Source organism: Sus scrofa, chromosome 6, assembly GCF_000003025.6.
Source record: "Sus scrofa isolate TJ Tabasco breed Duroc chromosome 6, Sscrofa11.1, whole genome shotgun sequence".
Lineage (NCBI taxonomy): Eukaryota > Metazoa > Chordata > Mammalia > Artiodactyla > Suidae > Sus > Sus scrofa.
This window is the reverse complement of record NC_010448.4, coordinates 14631606-14648784: the sequence shown is the minus strand read 5'-3', so window position 1 is coordinate 14648784 and position 17179 is coordinate 14631606. Positions and strand designations below refer to the sequence as shown.

Genomic DNA, 17179 nt, shown 5'->3' with positions numbered 1-17179 from the left:
ACTGCCTGGGCACATTCAAGTCTTCTGTTTCTTTTGGACTATTTTCAGGGTGCTCAGTCAGAGGCTGACTGAGATACAGATGCTGCATTTCTATCCATAAGTCAGAGGGCTCTACATAGGTAATCATGTAAGAGAATAGCATGAAATTTGGACAGGGGAACAGTTTAAAAATATACTATTAGGAGTTTCCATTGTGGCGCAGCAGAAACGAATCAGACTAGTAACCCTGAGATTGCGGGTTCGATCCCTGGCTTCGCTCAGTGGATCAAGGATCTGGCATTGCGAAAAGCTGCGATGTATATTGTAGATGTGGCTCTGATCCACTGTGGTGATGGCCTGGCAGCTGCAGCTCCAGTTCTCCTAGCCTGGGAACTCCCATATGCCACAGGTGCAGCCGCGAAAACAAAACAATAAAAACAAACCCCAGTATATATAATAAGCATCGTTTTAATTTGAAAAATAGAGTTTCATACATTAAAAAGGACAAGAATACGCTCCACCAAAATGTCATCAGAATTATCTCTGGCAGTGGGATTGAGATTTTTTTTTCTTGCTTGTCTCTATTTTTCTATTTTTTTCAGATTATTACTGTTGTATTAAGAAAATAATTTTAACTTGCTGAGCTTTTATTATTATAAAGTATCAAATTTCTAGCTGTGGAAATATAGATATTTATGTGGAAAGGACGGGATATAAATTTCATGTAAAATAAATATGCATGTGGAAAGTTTGGCAGGGAATTCAGCAAAAGCAAAAGTAATTTTTTCAGGAGTTCCCGCTGTGGCGCAATGGGACTGGTGGTGTCTCTGCAGTGCCAGGACGCAGGTTCAGTCCCCAGCCTGGCACATTGGGTTAATGGATTCGGCATTGCTACAGCTGAACCATCAGTTGCAACTTTGGCTCAGTTCTCATCCTTAGCCCAGGAACTCCAGATACCGAGAGACAACCAAAAAAGAAAAAAAAAAGTCATTTTTTCAGATTGGTGGTATGATTGTTGATTTATTTTATTTTCCAAACTTGCTATGTCACTGCAGTGTATCATTTTTATACTTTTTAAAATCAGTTGAGAAAGAGAAATCAGAGCAGTTTGTAATAACCTAGATAAAGGAGTTACGCCATGTTAATGTATTTTACTCAGTGGGCAGAAAGCTTTGCTCACCCCACTGGAACAGTGCGCCTCGCCTGTGCTCTGGTCCCTCGCACAATGCTGCATGTATTACAGGCGCTCAGATGTTTAGTGAAGACAAATTGTGTTATGAATACATAACTGTAGACATTTAAAACTGAAAGGAATCTTAGCGATGATTTTGTATAACTTCTTTATTTTACGGCTGAGGATATTGACGTCCACTGACACAAACTTACCCAGTATTTTATTTTATTTTTTTGTCTTTTTGCTATTTCTTTGGGCCGCTCCCATGGCATATGGAGGTTCCCAGGCTAGGGGTCCAATCGGAGCTGTAGCCGCCGGCCTATGCCAGAGCCACAGCAACGCGGGATCCGAGCCGCGTCTGCAACCTACACCACAGCTCACGGCAACGCCGGATCGTTAACCCACTGAGCAAGGGCAGGGACCGAACCCGCAACCTCATGGTTCCTAGTCGGATTCGTTAACCACTGCGCCACGACGGGAACTCCACAGACTTACCCAGTATTTTAAAGCAAGTGCCATAACGAGTTGACCAGCCCTAGGCTGGTGCTGATTCAGCTGCTTCCTGTAAGTCAGTCACAGGAAGATGTTCAGGCCTTGAAGATCCAGCAGCTGCAAGAGAGGCACGGCAAGCTGCAGCCCTCGATCACCCTGAGAGGCAGATGAGGCTGGGGCCCCACAGGAGCAGCCGTTCACCCTGGTGGCTGTTTTATCCTGCACGGGCAGCGGACTCTGGGCAGCGGGCCGGTCACCTCTTGCTCTGGCTGCCATGGAACTTGCCTTGCACCTGGTCCTTTGGGTGCAATATGGTGTTTTGATGTTTCTTTTTCAGCAAACTAAATAAATTGGAGCAGTTGGAGGAACTGAACTTAAGTGGCAACAAGCTTAAAACCATCCCCACGACCATCGCCAACTGCAGAAGGCTGCACACGCTGGTGGCGCATTCCAACAACATCAGCATCTTCCCGGAGATTCTGCAGTTGCCTCAGATCCAGGTGCTTCTGGGCGCAGCAGTGAGGTCCTCCTGGGGTAACCACAGTGAGCCCGAGGTGGTTCTCTTCTCGTAAGGAAGAGGGAAGGGGCAGTTTGGGATCACAGACAGTATAGTTAATTGACTCCTGGGAAGAAATTGAGTTTCCTTTGAGGATGTAGTAGGAGACTGAGCTTTGGGGAGATAAGAATTAATTTAATCTCCCCATTTTCCATCTCAGTTTGTAGACCTAAGTTGCAACGACTTGACTGAAATCCTGATTCCAGAGGCCCTGCCGGCTACGTTACAAGACCTGGACCTGACTGGAAATACAAACCTGGTTCTGGAACACAAGACGCTGGACACATTTAGGTAGCAAAGCCTTTGGAATGGAATCCACATGTGTTTTTAGTCCCACCAGGCTTGTGTGGTTTTTCTTAAGGACAATTGAGACCTTGATTCATGAAAGGAGTAGAAAGGCTTAGATCAGAAAGGCCATTGGTTCTCTTTCCTTGGTTCTGTGTTTGATGGATGTTCTGCCCAGCAGTCAGCCCATGTCTGTTAGAGCTCAGCACCGTGGATTCTGCTCAGCCACAGCCCGGTATTCAAGACAGGGCAGGTGCAGGGCCGCACCCCACAGCCTGAAAGCCCTGTCCTTGCCCAGCCTCAAGATGAAAAGAGAGCCCAGAGTCGGTGACAGAGACATCACAGTTAATGGATAGGGAGAGCCCACATGTCTGAGTCAAGGTCCTGAGGCGACACTCCAACACCCCACCACCCCACCACGTGTGGCAGATGGGGGACAGGACACGGTGCTAGTCGTTACTACTGGGGGAGAGGGAGGTTACCGAGGGTAACCGGTTGGCTCATCGGTTACCTGGGAAACCAGCAGAGGCACATGCCCCTTTGATAAACTAGCACAGATAGTTCTGATCTAAAGATGAGAACAATCACTAGCCAGGGTGGTTGAGGGAAGGTAAGTATGTAGGCATTTACTCTTAAGGCTCTGTGATTTTTTTTTTTTTTGTCTTTTTGTCGGGCCGCACCCTCAGCATATGGAGAGGTTCCCCGGCTAGGGGTCTAATCAGAGCTGTAGCTGCCAGCCTACAGCAACGCCAGATCTGAGCCGCGTCTGCGACCTACACCACAGCTTATGGCAATGCTGGATCCTTAACCCACTGAGCAAGGCCAGGGATCGAACCTGCAACCTCATGGTTCCTAGTCGGATTCGTTAACTACTGAGCCACAACAGGAACTCTGAGGCTCTGTGATTAAGGGTGAGGCAGGCACTGGTCAAGCAGGGGATCTATAGAGAACAAGAGAACAACCATCTTGAGTGGCCCAATCACACAGCAGACATAGGCGGTTTAGGTGGCACACTGCATCTAAGAGACAGTCATTGTATCAAGACTTCACTTTATCAGTACACTTAAAAGTAGACAGTTGATTGAAACTTAGAAATCTCTTGTTGTGCTTAGTTGTTCACTGAAATGAACAACATCGATTATAATGGGCCCCCAAGTCTTCCTCCCACCCCTTTCCTTCGTCTCACTTCCTAGCCGGTGGTTCAGCACATAACTTCCTTTAGTCTCTCTGAAAGCGAATCTTGGTCTCCCCACAGATTATTGTATAAAAAAACATTGTTGGGATAGTCGTTGGAAAGTATAGAAGTGTATATGGTTTAAACGTGCCTCTTTCCACTTCTCACAGCCACATCACAACCTTGAAAATTGATCAGAAACCTTTGCCCACCACTGATTCCACAGTTACATCCACCTTCTGGAGCCACGGACTGGCTGAGATGGCGGGGCAGAGAAATAAGTGAGTGTCGCGGCCGTGGAGACAGAAAAGCTCCCCTGCCGTCGGAGGATGGATCTGATACTGAAAGCCAGGCTGTGCTGTTACCCTCTTGAGCATAGACAAATGACAGAAGGCCACGGTCAGCTAAGACCCCTCTGAGCCCATGATCCACTCTCGTGACAGAGATGGGTGATTGCTGCTTCCTTAACGCGTCGCAGCTTTGTCCCCATGCTCATCTTCCTTCCCTGGAGATAAGATTGACTGAGATAGCCAACAGAAGCACACTCAGTTTAGTGTGGTTCCGACAGCACCCAATCTCGGATCCCTGCTTCGTTCGACCGTCCCCAGAATGACCCAGTCGAAGCCCAGATCCGGTACTAGGTTTGTTCCAGTACCCCCTTATATGCCCCAGAGTCCCACGACGTGCTTTCTCTTGTCGCAGAGTGTTCAGCCACAGGTGTGTGGTGCCCCGGGGTGTGGTGGGGGGTGTCTTTGAAGGGCATCGGTGCTAGTCCTTAATCACTATTCAGAGAAAACGCCTGACCTTTCCAGCCTGGTGCAGCATGGCAAAGCTAGTCTGTGCTGCCCCCGAGTGTGGCTGGATTCCCCCTTTTCTTGTGACATCAGCTCTTTAAGGTGCTCCTTCTCGTCTGTAGCACTTTTCTCATGTGTAGCTTATTAGGTTTTCCTGCTGTTCCAGTCCATCTTCAGTTAGTACTTTTTTAAAAGCAGGCTCCCTGGAGAAGAATGCTTTACCACTAACGTTGTCGTTTGTCTTCCTCCTCTTTCTGCGGTAGGCTGTGTGTGTCTGCTCTGGCTGTGGACACCTTTGCAGAGGGGGTGGGAGCTGTGTATGGCATGTTTGACGGGGATCGAAACGAGGAGCTCCCGCGCCTCCTCCAGTGCACCATGGCGGATGTGCTTCTGGAAGAGGTGCAGCAGTCAACAAACGACACCGTTTTCATGGCGCACACCTTCTTGGTTTCTCACAGGTAAGCAGGTGGATTGAATAGTTCCTGTTTTTGGAAACACATCTCACTAAGCCAGAAGGTCAGGGTCTCAATTACAGGGACAGGAGCAAGGTGAGATCTTGCTCTTTGTTCCGAGGCCATTCTCTCCATCAGCGTGGGATGCGGAGACTTTGGCTCTTTAAAGAGTCTGTGCAGCCATCTGTTTTCTCTGTTGAAGCCAAAGGCTGCTGAGAACCTGGAAAGTCCAGAAATCACACACAGAAGGTTGTGGGGGGGGGGTGTGCTTTTGGGTGAAGGAAGATAGTAAGCCTTTATAAGAGTCTCCAAAGCATCAGTGACCTACAAAAGGTTAAGCACTCATCAGATTCTCATGTTTAGAGTACTTATTACTCAGGACTTAATAGCTAATCTTCTCACTGAAGTCTAAGCCACTCAAGGGCCAAACCCTACGAACCAAATGCTCAGCTCATAGAGCATCATGCACATGAGGTGGGCTGCATGAAGGGTACCACGGAGAGGCTGCGCCTTTGTATAATCAAGGTTGAAATGGAACAATCTGGAGCCTGCGCTGTTTAATCTGTCACCAGAACACAGAGGTGCTGGGAAAGGAGTCCATTTTTCAGTAAGAGAATTGAGCCAGGGACTTGGCAAAATAAAGGGTTTGTGAAAGGAAACTCAGTTTCTGACACGCCTCCCAAGCACTAGGCACTATACTGAGCATTTTTATACTCTATCTTTCATTTCCATAACAAACCACAGAGGGTGGGTATTTTAATCAGAAAAATGTCTCAGAGCATGAACTTGCTGAGCATCCACAGCTCATGAATGGCAAAAGCTGGAACTTGAAACCAAATCTTTCTAAGAGCATCTGCTCTGAGCTTAGAAATGTGTCCCCCGTGCTGGGGGGGATGGACACCATGAATATGGGAGAAATACAAGGACAACTGCGGTCCTTCCTTCAGGGAACTTACAACCTGAGGAAGTGGTTCACAAAGTGTTGTTCCAGGATCAGCAGCCTCCACATCACTGGAAACACTGGGAATGAGCTCAGAGTGGTTACTTTTATTTTTAATTTTGGCCGGGCCCACTGCATGTGAAAGTTCCTGGGCCGGGGATCAAACCCACGTCACAGCAGCAACCCAGGCCACTGCGCTGACAACCGTGCATCACAAGAGAACTCTCCAGAGTTGTTTTCAACCAGCCCTTCAGGAGATTCTGTTGTGCAAAAGCTGGAAGTCACTGAATCAGGTCACTGTAGTCTGTAATCAGACAAGTAGAAGCAACAGAGAAAGCTGCGCCTTCATGGTCTCCTGTACCCCTACCCTTTTGCTAAAATTTCTTAGCAAGGCTCTCATAGCAAGAGATTGCCTTCCGATGAATATGGGTTCACCGTCATGTAGCAGAAGAATGTGGAAGCCATGGACATGAAGGCCCACCGCTTTCTTCTAAAACTAGCTGCCATGGTTTCATTTTCTCTTCTTTCTAAACAGGAAGTTAGGCATGGCTGGCCAGAAGCTGGGCTCTTCTGCTCTCCTCTGTTACATCCGCCCTGACACTGCCGATCCAACAAGTAGCTTTAGCTTGACTGTGGCCAACGTTGGCACGTGCCAAGCAGTGCTGTGTCGAAGTGGGAAACCAGTGCCCCTCTCTAAAGTCTTCAGCCTGGAACAGGATCCGGAGGAGGCTCAGAGGGTAAAGGACCAAAAAGCCATCATAACAGAGGTGAATCTCTACCCGTTACTTCTGCTCCCCACATCTAACAACTGCTCTTCTGCATGGAACAGAGAAGGTCCATTTTCTTCCTTTCAAGCCTTGTAAACTGTATTCAATCCAGATAATAGCACTAGAAGAGAATCGAATGAGCTGCGAATGACCAGGAAAAAAGAAAAAGCAACTTAATTAGAAATGAAAAATCCTAATTTGTGGTCCCTTGGATTTGTAGCTAGCATGGAAAAATGAATGTAAATGTTCCCTTTGGTTAATTTTCATCTGGTTTGTTATTCCAAACAGAAGAAAAAGTTCTATAGTTTGATATCCCTGTTCTGAAATACAAAGTTTCCCAGTATTTTTCTTTTTTTTTTTTTTTTTTTGTCTTTTGTCTTTTTGTTGTTGTTGTTGTTGCTATTTCTTGGGCCGCTCCCGCGGCATATGGAGGTTCCCAGGCTAGGGGTTGAATTGGAGCTGTAGCCACCGGCCTACGCCAGAGCCACAGCAACGCGGGATCCAAGCCGCGTCTGCAACCTACACCACAGCTCACGGCAACGCCGGATCGTTAACCCACTGAGCAAGGGCAGGGACCGAACCCGCCACCTCATGGTTCCTAGTCGGATTCGTTAACCACTGCACCACGACGGGAACTCCCCCCAGTATTTTTCTAGTTGACATTGTATATCGCTGAGTATCCTCTGGTCGTTTTTTTTTTTTTTTTATTTAATAAAGAAGCATCAATATCTCTGCTATTTTATAGGGTTGCTTTTTTTTTTTTTTTCCTTTTTCAGAAGTTAGCATAACATTGGCAATTACATTGTTTACTGCAAATCAGGATTTTGTTCGGATCTTTTGCTCATTTTTTATTGCACTGTTTATTTTCTTATTGTTGCATTCTTTGTGTGTTTTGGATACAAGTCCTTATAGATATATTTTGCAAATACTTTTTCCAGTCTGGTGGCTTATCTTCCCTTCTTTTAACAGTATCTTTTGTAGAGTAGAAGTTTTTAGTTTAATGAAGTCCCACTTACCAATTTTCTTCTTTCATAGGTCTTGCTTTTGGTGTCTTAGCTAAAATCTCATTGCCAAATCCAAAGTCATTTTAGATTTCCCTCTGTGTTATCTTCTGGAACTTTCTGTCTTTCTGTCTTTCTTTCTTTCTGTCTTTCTTTCTTCCTTTCTTCCTTCCTTCCTTTCTTCCTTCCTTCCTCCCTCCCTTCCTTTCCTTCCTTTCTTTCTTACTTTCTCGTCTTTTTATGCACCCATGGCTAGGGGTCGAATTGGAGCTCTAGCCACTGGCCTATACTACAGCCATAGTAATACCAGATCCGACCTGTGTCTGCTACCTACACCGCAGCTCACAGCAACGCTGGATCTTTAACCCACTGAGTGAGGCAAGGGATCGAACCTAAGTCCTCATGGGAACTAGTCAGTTTCATTTCCACTGAGCTACGATGGGGCTTCCTGGAACTTTCACGTTCTACGTTTAGGTCTGTGATTTATTTTGAATTGGTTTTTGTGAACGGTATAAACGGCATGCAGTGTCTAGATTTTTTTCCCTTTTTGTATGTGAATGTCCAGTTGTCCCAGTAGCTTGTTTTGAACAGACTGTCCTGCCTCCACTGAATTGCCTTGGCTCCTTTGTCAAAGATCAGTGGACTCTATTTGTGTGGGTCCACTTCTGGGCTGAGTTCTGTATTAAGGACTGTCCATGCTAGGTTCTTATCTAAGGAAGCACACGACCCAAAACAGTGTCATTACGATGTGATTATACTATCGCGATTCTAGGACTGTAGTCTTAGGAAAAGGTCCTTCATTCAAAACAAATGCAAGAAAAAAGATAACTTTTTGTTGGATTCGTCTGTTACAGAATTTAGATCAATGTTGTTTAGAGTTTTCTTAGGGGATCCTAGACAAGTAGGAAACATTTTTATAAATGTTATCGTAACTGCGGACATTTATGGTTTACTTATTATTTGGCAAGCATTGTACTTTCATTGTTTAAATTTCACAGTAACCCTCATGAACAAAGTACTTTTATTTTTATTTTATAGATGAGGAAAATAAAATGTATAGAGTTTGTGACACATAATGTTAAATGAGCGAGGCAAGATTTTCACCCAAAGAATGACTGCAACTATGAAATTAATATATTGGGAGCTTTCGAGGTTTTGTTTGGTTTTATCTTGAGAAGAAATCAAGATAAAGTGTCCGACAGATGAACATTCTCAGCCTGCAACCAGGGTTGTTCCTTTTCCTCTGAGTTTAGAATTATATCATTCTTGGTGCAGCCGTTACTGAGTAGGTAAATTATGCCACAGATTTGAGACTTTCCTCTTCTATGCTAAATAGCTTTAGAGATTATTCAGTGCTTTAGCTATTTAATATCTTTTCAGTCCCAACTCTGCCTTTAAATGAGAAGTCATTTTTAGTGAACCGTCTGAATTTTGGCCTCTCTGAGAATACCAGTGATGGAGAAAAAATTAATGATAGTTCTGCTTGTTTTCCTAACAGATGTTTCTCTATTCGGTGACATGCTGAGGTCCACACTTCCCGTTAAAACAGATATCTTTTTTTTTTTTCCTCTAAGGCTACACCTGCAGCATATGGAGGTTCCCAGGCTAGGGGTCCTATAGGAGCTGTAACCACTGGCCTACACCACAGCCACAGCAATGCCAGATCCGAGCTGCATCTGTGACCCACACCACAGCTCACAGCAATGCCAGATCCTTAACCCACTGAGCGAGGCCAGGGACTGAACCTGTGTCCTCATGGATACTAGTCAGATTTGTTTCCCCTGAGCCATGATGGCAACTCCATAAAACAAATATCTTTTGAGGCAGAGATGCCTTTTATCCACTTAATTTTGATCGGATTTAACTCAGTCCTCTGAACTCTTTGTGGTATAATAACAATTTGATATTTTGTCCTTTTAGAATTCTCTACACTTTTTTGTTATAAGTCCACTGAACATTACACAGATCCTAGGAAACACATGTACCATGTCAATTCTATCTTACTGTGATCTAGAAAGATAGAAAATTGTGCGTGGTTGTTGCCTGTTTCTCAGAGTTTGCACTCTGCTTGTCTCCAGGACAACAAAGTGAACGGGGTCACCTGCTGTACCCGGATGCTGGGCTGCACGTACCTCTACCCCTGGATCCTCCCCAAGCCTCACATAGCTTCCACTCCGCTTACCATCCAAGACGAGTTGCTGATTCTGGGAAACAGAGCCCTGTGGGAACACTTGTCCTATGCAGAAGCTGTCAACGCAGTACGCCACGTCCAGGACCCATTAGCCGCTGCCAAGAAGCTGTGCACCTTAGCCCAGAGCTATGGCTGTCAGGACAACGTGGGGGCGATGGTGGTCTATTTGAACATTGCTGAGGAAGGCTGCACTTGCGAAATGAATGGACTCACCCTCCCGGGGCCTGTGGGATTCCCTTCCACCGCCCTCATCAAGGACCCGCCCAAGCCAACCACGCCTTCCTCCAGTAGCGGAATCGCTTCCGAGTTCAGCAGCGAGATGTCCACCTCGGAGGTGAGCAGCGAGGTGGGGTCCACTGCTTCCGACGAGCATAACACCGCTGGCCTGGAGGCCGGCTTGCTCCCCAGGCCAGAGAGGCGCTGCAGCCTGCACCCCGCGCCCGCCACAGGGGTTTTTCAGCGCCAGCCCTCTTGTGCCACCTTCTCGAGTAACCAGTCCGACAACGGCCTGGACAGTGACGACGACCAGCCCGTTGAAGGGGTCATCAGCAATGGCAGCAGAGTGGAAGTAGAAGTCGACGTCCACTGCTGCAGGGGGAGGGATCTCGAGAGCTCGCCCACCCTTCCCCAGCGGGCGCCCACCCCCTGTCACGAGGAGCGTGCCAGGGGATTGGTTTTGGGGATCCGAAGACAGAACAGTGTGAATAGCGGCATCCTGCTGCCGGGGAGCAAGGACAAGGCAGAGTTACAGAAGTCCCCCTCCACGTCCTGTCTCTACGGAAAAAAACTCTCAAACGGCTCTGTCGTGCCCCTGGAAGACAGCCTGAACCTCATCGAAGTGGCCACAGAAGCCCCCAAGAAGAAGACCGGCTATTTTGCCGCCCCCACGCAGCTGGAGCCGGAGGACCAGTTTGTGGTCCCTCGCGACCTGGAAGAAGAAGTGAAAGAGCAAATGAAACACCACCAGGAGAGCAGGCCCAAGCCCGAGCCTAGCGATGAGGATCGGACCGAGCTCCCGGAGGAGTTTGACACGGCGCTGTAGGCCTCCGCGGGCGCCGAGGCGCGGGCCGGGCGGAGGCCTGGGCCGGGAGACCCCGCCAGCGGCCTTGGACCTCCGCATTTCCGGACCACAGATGGCTTGGGGGGGTAGATCTTGGAGCCAAAAATGGTGAGCGCTGCCAGGGTCTCGCTCTGGATAAGCTAGTAAACACCGTCAGTGTTAAGCTTCGCATCGAACCTGCATCGGAATTCCCAGAGTCCCGGGGCGGCGAGCGGACGTCGCTCTGCCGCCCTCCGACCACCTGCCACTAACCCTTTCTCTCCTAGGATCATTTCGAGAACTTGCCTGCCTGGGCAGGAAAGGGACTCTTTCTGTGGAGGAAAGAACTGCAGGTAGATTCCCTTTACTGATTGCTGCTGCGGGATCTCTGTGACAGAGGAGCCACCTTCTGTCTCAGCCTGACTGACGGGATGTGATGTGACCAGTCACATGGCTTTTCCTTCTTCTCTACGAGAATACAGCCTATCGAAATGGTGTTTATTGGAAATGTAGAACCAATCAAACAGATAATATATGTACGTAATGTAATGAGAGCACTTTTCATTGACTGTGAACTTTTTATTTTCAAATCTGCACTCGAGCCAAACTTCTTAGAGGCAGCCCAGCCCCTTTGTCTGCAGGCAGAAGGATCGTCGGATGTCGGAGCTGAGGAAGAAGGAAGTAGGAAGGGCCCTGGGAAACTGACTTCCCTGGGGGACGTCAGACGGAGAGAGTTCCTGAGACACCGAGGGGAGGAGGACCTTCTTTTGGGGGATGAAGACCGGGAAGGAGTGAGGACTGAGGCGACCTCCCCGCAAATCACAGAGAGAGTCACTGACACCTGCTAGGAAGCTCCCAGGGGGTCACAGGAGAGGCGTTTGGGACTTGGCCTCTTTCCATGGCGTGGGATGGAGCCGGCAGTCTGCCTCCTGGTACGTAGGGCCGAGGCCGATGCTGCTCGCATCCAGGAAACCTTGATCTATGGCAGATGACGCTGAACAGATGAGGCTGAATGAGAATAGATGGACGGATGGAGCTTACAGGTTAGACAAGTTCCTTCTCTAGAGCAGAGGGATGGTTTTCTCAAAGGTCGGAAGGGAGTTGCAGGTTCACCTCTTAGTGTTTGACAGTCGTCTTCCGAAAACTGCTTATCCACCCCACGTGGTTTCTTCAGCGTACTGGGCTCAATTTCTGAAACACTTAACTGAGAAATTCCTAAGCTTACAGAAAACCTGGTTTACTGTGTTTTTTGCACATTCCATGTAACCCTAGCAAAATGCAGTTCTTTCTGTATTTTTGTTCTCTTGCCTTTTCCGTTAGAAGATTTACTTCCTTTTTATTCCTACAAAGTTTTGATATTGCTTAATTTGACCCAGTGGGGAATGTACTTTTTGAATTTTTAGAATACTTTGACAATTAAATAGAAAACAGAGTGGAACCGTTTTTAATTTGCTTCATGAGATACAAAATGTGTTTTTTGTTTATTTTTGTTCTCTCTTTTTTTTTTTTTTTTAAGGCCGCAACCCCCCTGCATAATGGATTTTCCCAGGTCAGGGATTGAATCTGAGCTGCAGCTCTGGCAATGCTGGATCCTTTAACCCACTGCTCTGGACTGGGGATTGAACCGGTGCCTCTGCAGTGAACTGCTGCAGCCAGGTTCTTAACTTCCTGTGCTACAGCGGGAACTCCTAACTAAATGTGGTGGGTATTTTTGGCCATGGCATTGCAGTGCAGCCTGATGTGAGGTCTCAGCTCCCAGACCAGGGACCGAACCCAGGCCACAATGGTGAAAGTGCTGAGTCCCAACCACTAGATCACCAGAGAACTCCCAAGAAAGTGTTAGAGTTGATCTATACAATATATGTTGGGTTTGTTTGTTTGTTTTTTAAGTGTTTGTTAAAGCAGTAATAGAAAACCAGATAGCCTGTCCACGAATGGTTATGTATCTTCACCTTCTCAGAGGCCCTGTACCCACCTGCTCGTGTCAGTGGGGTACCCTCTTGGGGGATTCCATACCAATGACTGTCTAATGCTCAACCCCTCAAGAATCTGAATTTGAGTCCCCAGATTGTCAGAAACACTTAACTTTTCTGTGTCAAACTACTGGTTAGCTACTGAAGAATTTTAGAACTCAGGTCTTAATTCGAAGTGGGGAACATAGTGATTCATGCGACGTTCAGGTGCTGTTAGAAAGATGGGAACAATAGTCTGTTGCCGCCTTATTTTTATATGGGAAGGGGGGGGGATGAAGGAAAAATGAAAATGAAGGAAAAAACCAAGATGATAGTGCTGGAAATTATTTTGGGACTATACCACTTGAATAGTACAGTGTCTTAAAAATTGTCCTTCACCTGTGAACCCTTTTCTTCTCTTTGTTTCCCACCATACTTTTTGGAACCACCACGAAATCCAGATATGAAATGACTTTACTGAAAGTTTAGAAGAACTCTGAAATACTTACTGTTCTACTATGTGGTGGATTTATGTCTAGGAAACATTAGGTTTTATTGAAAACCTTTAATATAGGCTATATCAAAACAATTCTTTTTAATAACTTCCTTTAACTCATTTCCCTCAATAATTGCTCTGTGTTAAAACAGAGGATTAAAAAGGCCATAGCCCATCACCAAAAATACACGGAACGCTTGACATGTGAAGTCATTTACAGTTGTGTGTGATCCAATTAGGTCGTCAGGTGGTGGAAGCCAGGAATCTGTCTCCAGGTGAATGTAGTCTACTTCCCAAGATTTTACCCAGAGGCAGTGTTGGTCCCTAGGCGGGCAGAGGCCTGCTGATCTCGCCCCCAGAGATCCCAACCTCTGCACGATTCTCAGGTCCCTGTGTGTACCTCCCATGTATTAGAGAGATTTGAGAGAATTTCTGACAGAACATCACTCCTGCTTATGGGAGCAGTCCAGGAGTCCCATGGAAGAAAGAACAATACAGGAGTCTTGGCAGCCATGGTATTTTTAGTTTCATCCAGGTGGATTGGAAATACATTTGAAACTTTGAAGGCTAGTATGTCATAAAGCTACCGTAGAGTCACTGAATTACCACTCTTCGTACAAGCGAGGGCTTTCCTATACTACTGTAGAGTGTACGTGTGCAATCGGTTGATGAATTCATTTCCCTGGTGTATAGAAGAGCCAACACGAGCAGCTTGGCAATCATTGGGTGCTATTTTAATTGTTTGTAGCGAGTGCTATTTCCTAGATGGAGCCAGTTAGGTTCGGCTGATCTACTGAATATCAAATGATGCCCTTCTTCCCACGTAGACTTTCAGCAAAAGCAGGTACTTGGAAGCCACAGGCTCCCCTTCTGTATCTACTCAATAATTACTAATGAAGAGACCTCCATAAGGGAGCACTTGGCTGTTATCGATAATACATGTACCAATTGTTAAATAATTAGTCGCCAAGCCATTCAGTGATGTCTGCAGCATCACTCTAGAACTGTCTTGTTCTTGTCACTTTTTACTTCCCTCTGGGTGGGGCCATTCACCCAGTCCTGGAGGCAAGTTAATCTTTTTCTCCAGTTAGTGACTTTGCCCCATGGGCGGGTAAGCACTTCCTAGATTGAGAAAAGCAGCTACAGTAAATCCTGCTCTGTTTCCCTTATTTGGTGATCATCCAATCACACATAAGCTCCTTGTATTCTCAATTTCATGCACTTCTCCCAGATGCTCTAGAATTTTCTCTCACTGTTGCCAGTGGAGGTCACCCAGACAGTGAGTTCATATCTTATGGTTTTGTGCAATCATCGTATTGTAGTCCTAAGACTCATTATAGTGTATTTTTGATATTTTTGAAATGTGTTAAATTTTTTAATTCAATAATATGAGCCAGAGCATGTTGCAGCAAATCTATTGTTTGTAAAAAATAACAATAATAAATAAAATAAAATGGAGTATCTTTTTCATGGCTTTGTTTTAAAATGGAGAATACCTGTTATTTTGTAAGTACTTTATTTTAGCATGGAACTGTAATTTTCTCTAACTTGTATGTATGTAGAATTAGTTTCTTAATCAAAAGCAACTTTAGGATTTTACTGCTTTTTCTTGCTTTAGGGGAAGACTGCAAATAAAAACCACATTCCATGACACTATGAAGCTCTCAGTTAAGGCAAGAGTAAATATTTTTGATCACCTTCTAAGCTGAAATAGCAATAAAGATTTTTTTACATTAAGAAATACTATATTCTGACTTGGTTTATATATTTAAAGAAACCCCAAAGAGAGGAAACATGGTCCTTCTTTATGTGCAGGTTATGAGCTGACAAGCGGGAACTCAACTTGTAAATAATCTGCAGCTCCTCTTAAACAAAGCACAGAGCTAACAACGGTGCAGAGGCATGCAGTGGGTCACCTGGCCAGCATGTCTGTCCGAAAGGCCTTGGCGCTAAAGCTCAACATAGAAGTGGGTTTTGGTTCACGGTTGTTTGTGTTTTGGTTTTTTTTGTTTTTGCTTCTAGGGCTGCACTTGTGGCATATGGAGGTTCCCAGGCTAGGGGTTGAATCGGAGCTGTAGCTGCCGATCTATGCCACAGCCACAGTCACGCAGGACCCAAGCCACATTTGTGACCCACACTGTGTCTCACAACAACGCCAGATCCTTAACCTACTGAGTGAGGCCAGGGATCAAACCCGTGTCCTCATGGATCCTAGTTGGATGTGTTTCCGCTGCGCCACCACGGGAACTCCCACCGATACTGTTCATCTGGGTAAGTCTCTGAATTGCCCCCCTCCCGCTTTGGTTGTCGCCTGCAACCTGGACTTCCTCAGCTACCTCTCTCTTGACAAAGGCCCTGCTGAAGTTGTTTTGCCGGTTTCCTCATTAGCAGAATGAAAATTTGAAAACTTGGTTCCCCCACTGTTCATTGAGCACCTCCAGGGTGCTGGGCACCTTACCCCCGTCTGCTTAACACCTCAGCCCCATGAGACGCACCTGCCGGTTGCGGGGTGGCAGAAGTGAGTTCTCACTGTGTCCTCTGCCTCGTGCGGTCGTACTTCCCTGGTACCTCGAACTCCGCAAGAGCACATTAGTCACTCAGAACACAGCCCAGTGTGTGTCATCGGGTCTGAGCTTTGCCTTTGCTACTTAAAAAGATTCGACTTTAGGCAAATTAACCCCACCGAGGCTCAGTTGTCTTTTCTTGATTGTTAAAGGGGAGTAACTGTCTCTCAGCGATTGTGAGCTAGAGCAAGATGATGCCAACAAAGGCTCCCCTAGCTCGGTCCTGGACCTGGCACAGTGAGCAGTCCATGCGGTGTCCACCATGGGGTAAGCCACGTGGCCTTCTTGAAGCTTGTCTCCTTATCTGTTACATGTGAATAAGAAATCTTGACCTGCTGCCCTGACAAGTGGTAGTAATTACAAGTTTTGCTAGAACATTTGGAATGTTCCGGAGTGCTGCTAAAGTGATTGAGAGGCGCTGAATCTCGGGAGCAGTATCGTAGCTGGATCTGGGCATCAGAGAAGCCAAAGACTTCATTTCCCCAAGCCCAGGACCCAGACGTGGAAAATGATCCACTCAGGACACATTTCAGGGAATAAATTCTAAGTGAGAATAGTTGGGGGGGGGGGAGTTTCGTGGGAGTTAGGGTGGGAAATGGGTTGATTTTTTGCTGCATCTTATCACTCAGAACTGTGGGGGACTCCAGCCATGGCCTCAGGGCTAAGATAGGGGAGTGGAGGCACCATTCCGGGGCATGGACGTTTGTATTTTAACCTAGCTATGTTGATTTCTAGTTATTTTCCTCCAAGCTTTAGTTTTTGTAGAAGTATAGTTTAGATATCTTCCCATTGCCTTTTTTTTTTTTTTTCTTTTTCTTTTTGGTCTTTTGACTTTTTAGGCCCACATCTGTGGCAGATGGAGATTCCTAGGCTAATCGGAGCTGTTGCTGCTGGCCTACACCACAGCCACAGTAACTCGGGATCCAAGTCGTGTCTGCGACCTACACCAAAGCTCATGGCAACGCAGGACCCTTCACCCACTGAGTGAGGCCAGGATGGAACCCACATCCTCAGGGATGCTAGTCAGATTCATTCCCACTGAGCCACGACTAGAACGCCTGTCTGCAGTTTAGTTTTGATCCCTTGCCTTGGATAGGTTCCATAAGAATTAGCAATAGGGGAGTTCCCGTCGTGGCGCAGTGGTTAACGAATCCAACTAGGAACCATGAGGTGGCAGGTTTGATCCCTGCCCTTGCTCAGTGGGTTAACAACGAGAGCTGTGGTGTAGGTTGCAGAGGTGGCTCAGATCCCGCGTTGCTGTGACTGTGGTGTAGGCTGGCAGCTACAGCGCTGATTAGACCCCTAGCCTGGGAACCTCCATAT

General features: G+C 46.6%; 1 protein-coding gene across 3 annotated transcripts in view; it reads left to right on the top strand.

Moving 5' to 3' along the window:
* Positions 1-15029, top strand: part of PHLPP2 (PH domain and leucine rich repeat protein phosphatase 2) — an 82166-nt gene extending 67137 nt beyond the window's left edge. For all 3 annotated transcript variants that reach the window (XM_021093823.1, XM_021093825.1, XM_021093824.1), the window contains 6 exons: positions 1983-2145; positions 2362-2492; positions 3831-3941; positions 4718-4912; positions 6382-6613; positions 9693-15029. In XM_021093823.1, coding sequence (XP_020949482.1) covers positions 1983-2145; positions 2362-2492; positions 3831-3941; positions 4718-4912; positions 6382-6613; positions 9693-10847 — 1987 coding nt within the window. In that variant the 3' untranslated portion in view covers positions 10848-15029. The remainder of the gene's footprint in view (positions 1-1982; positions 2146-2361; positions 2493-3830; positions 3942-4717; positions 4913-6381; positions 6614-9692) is intronic.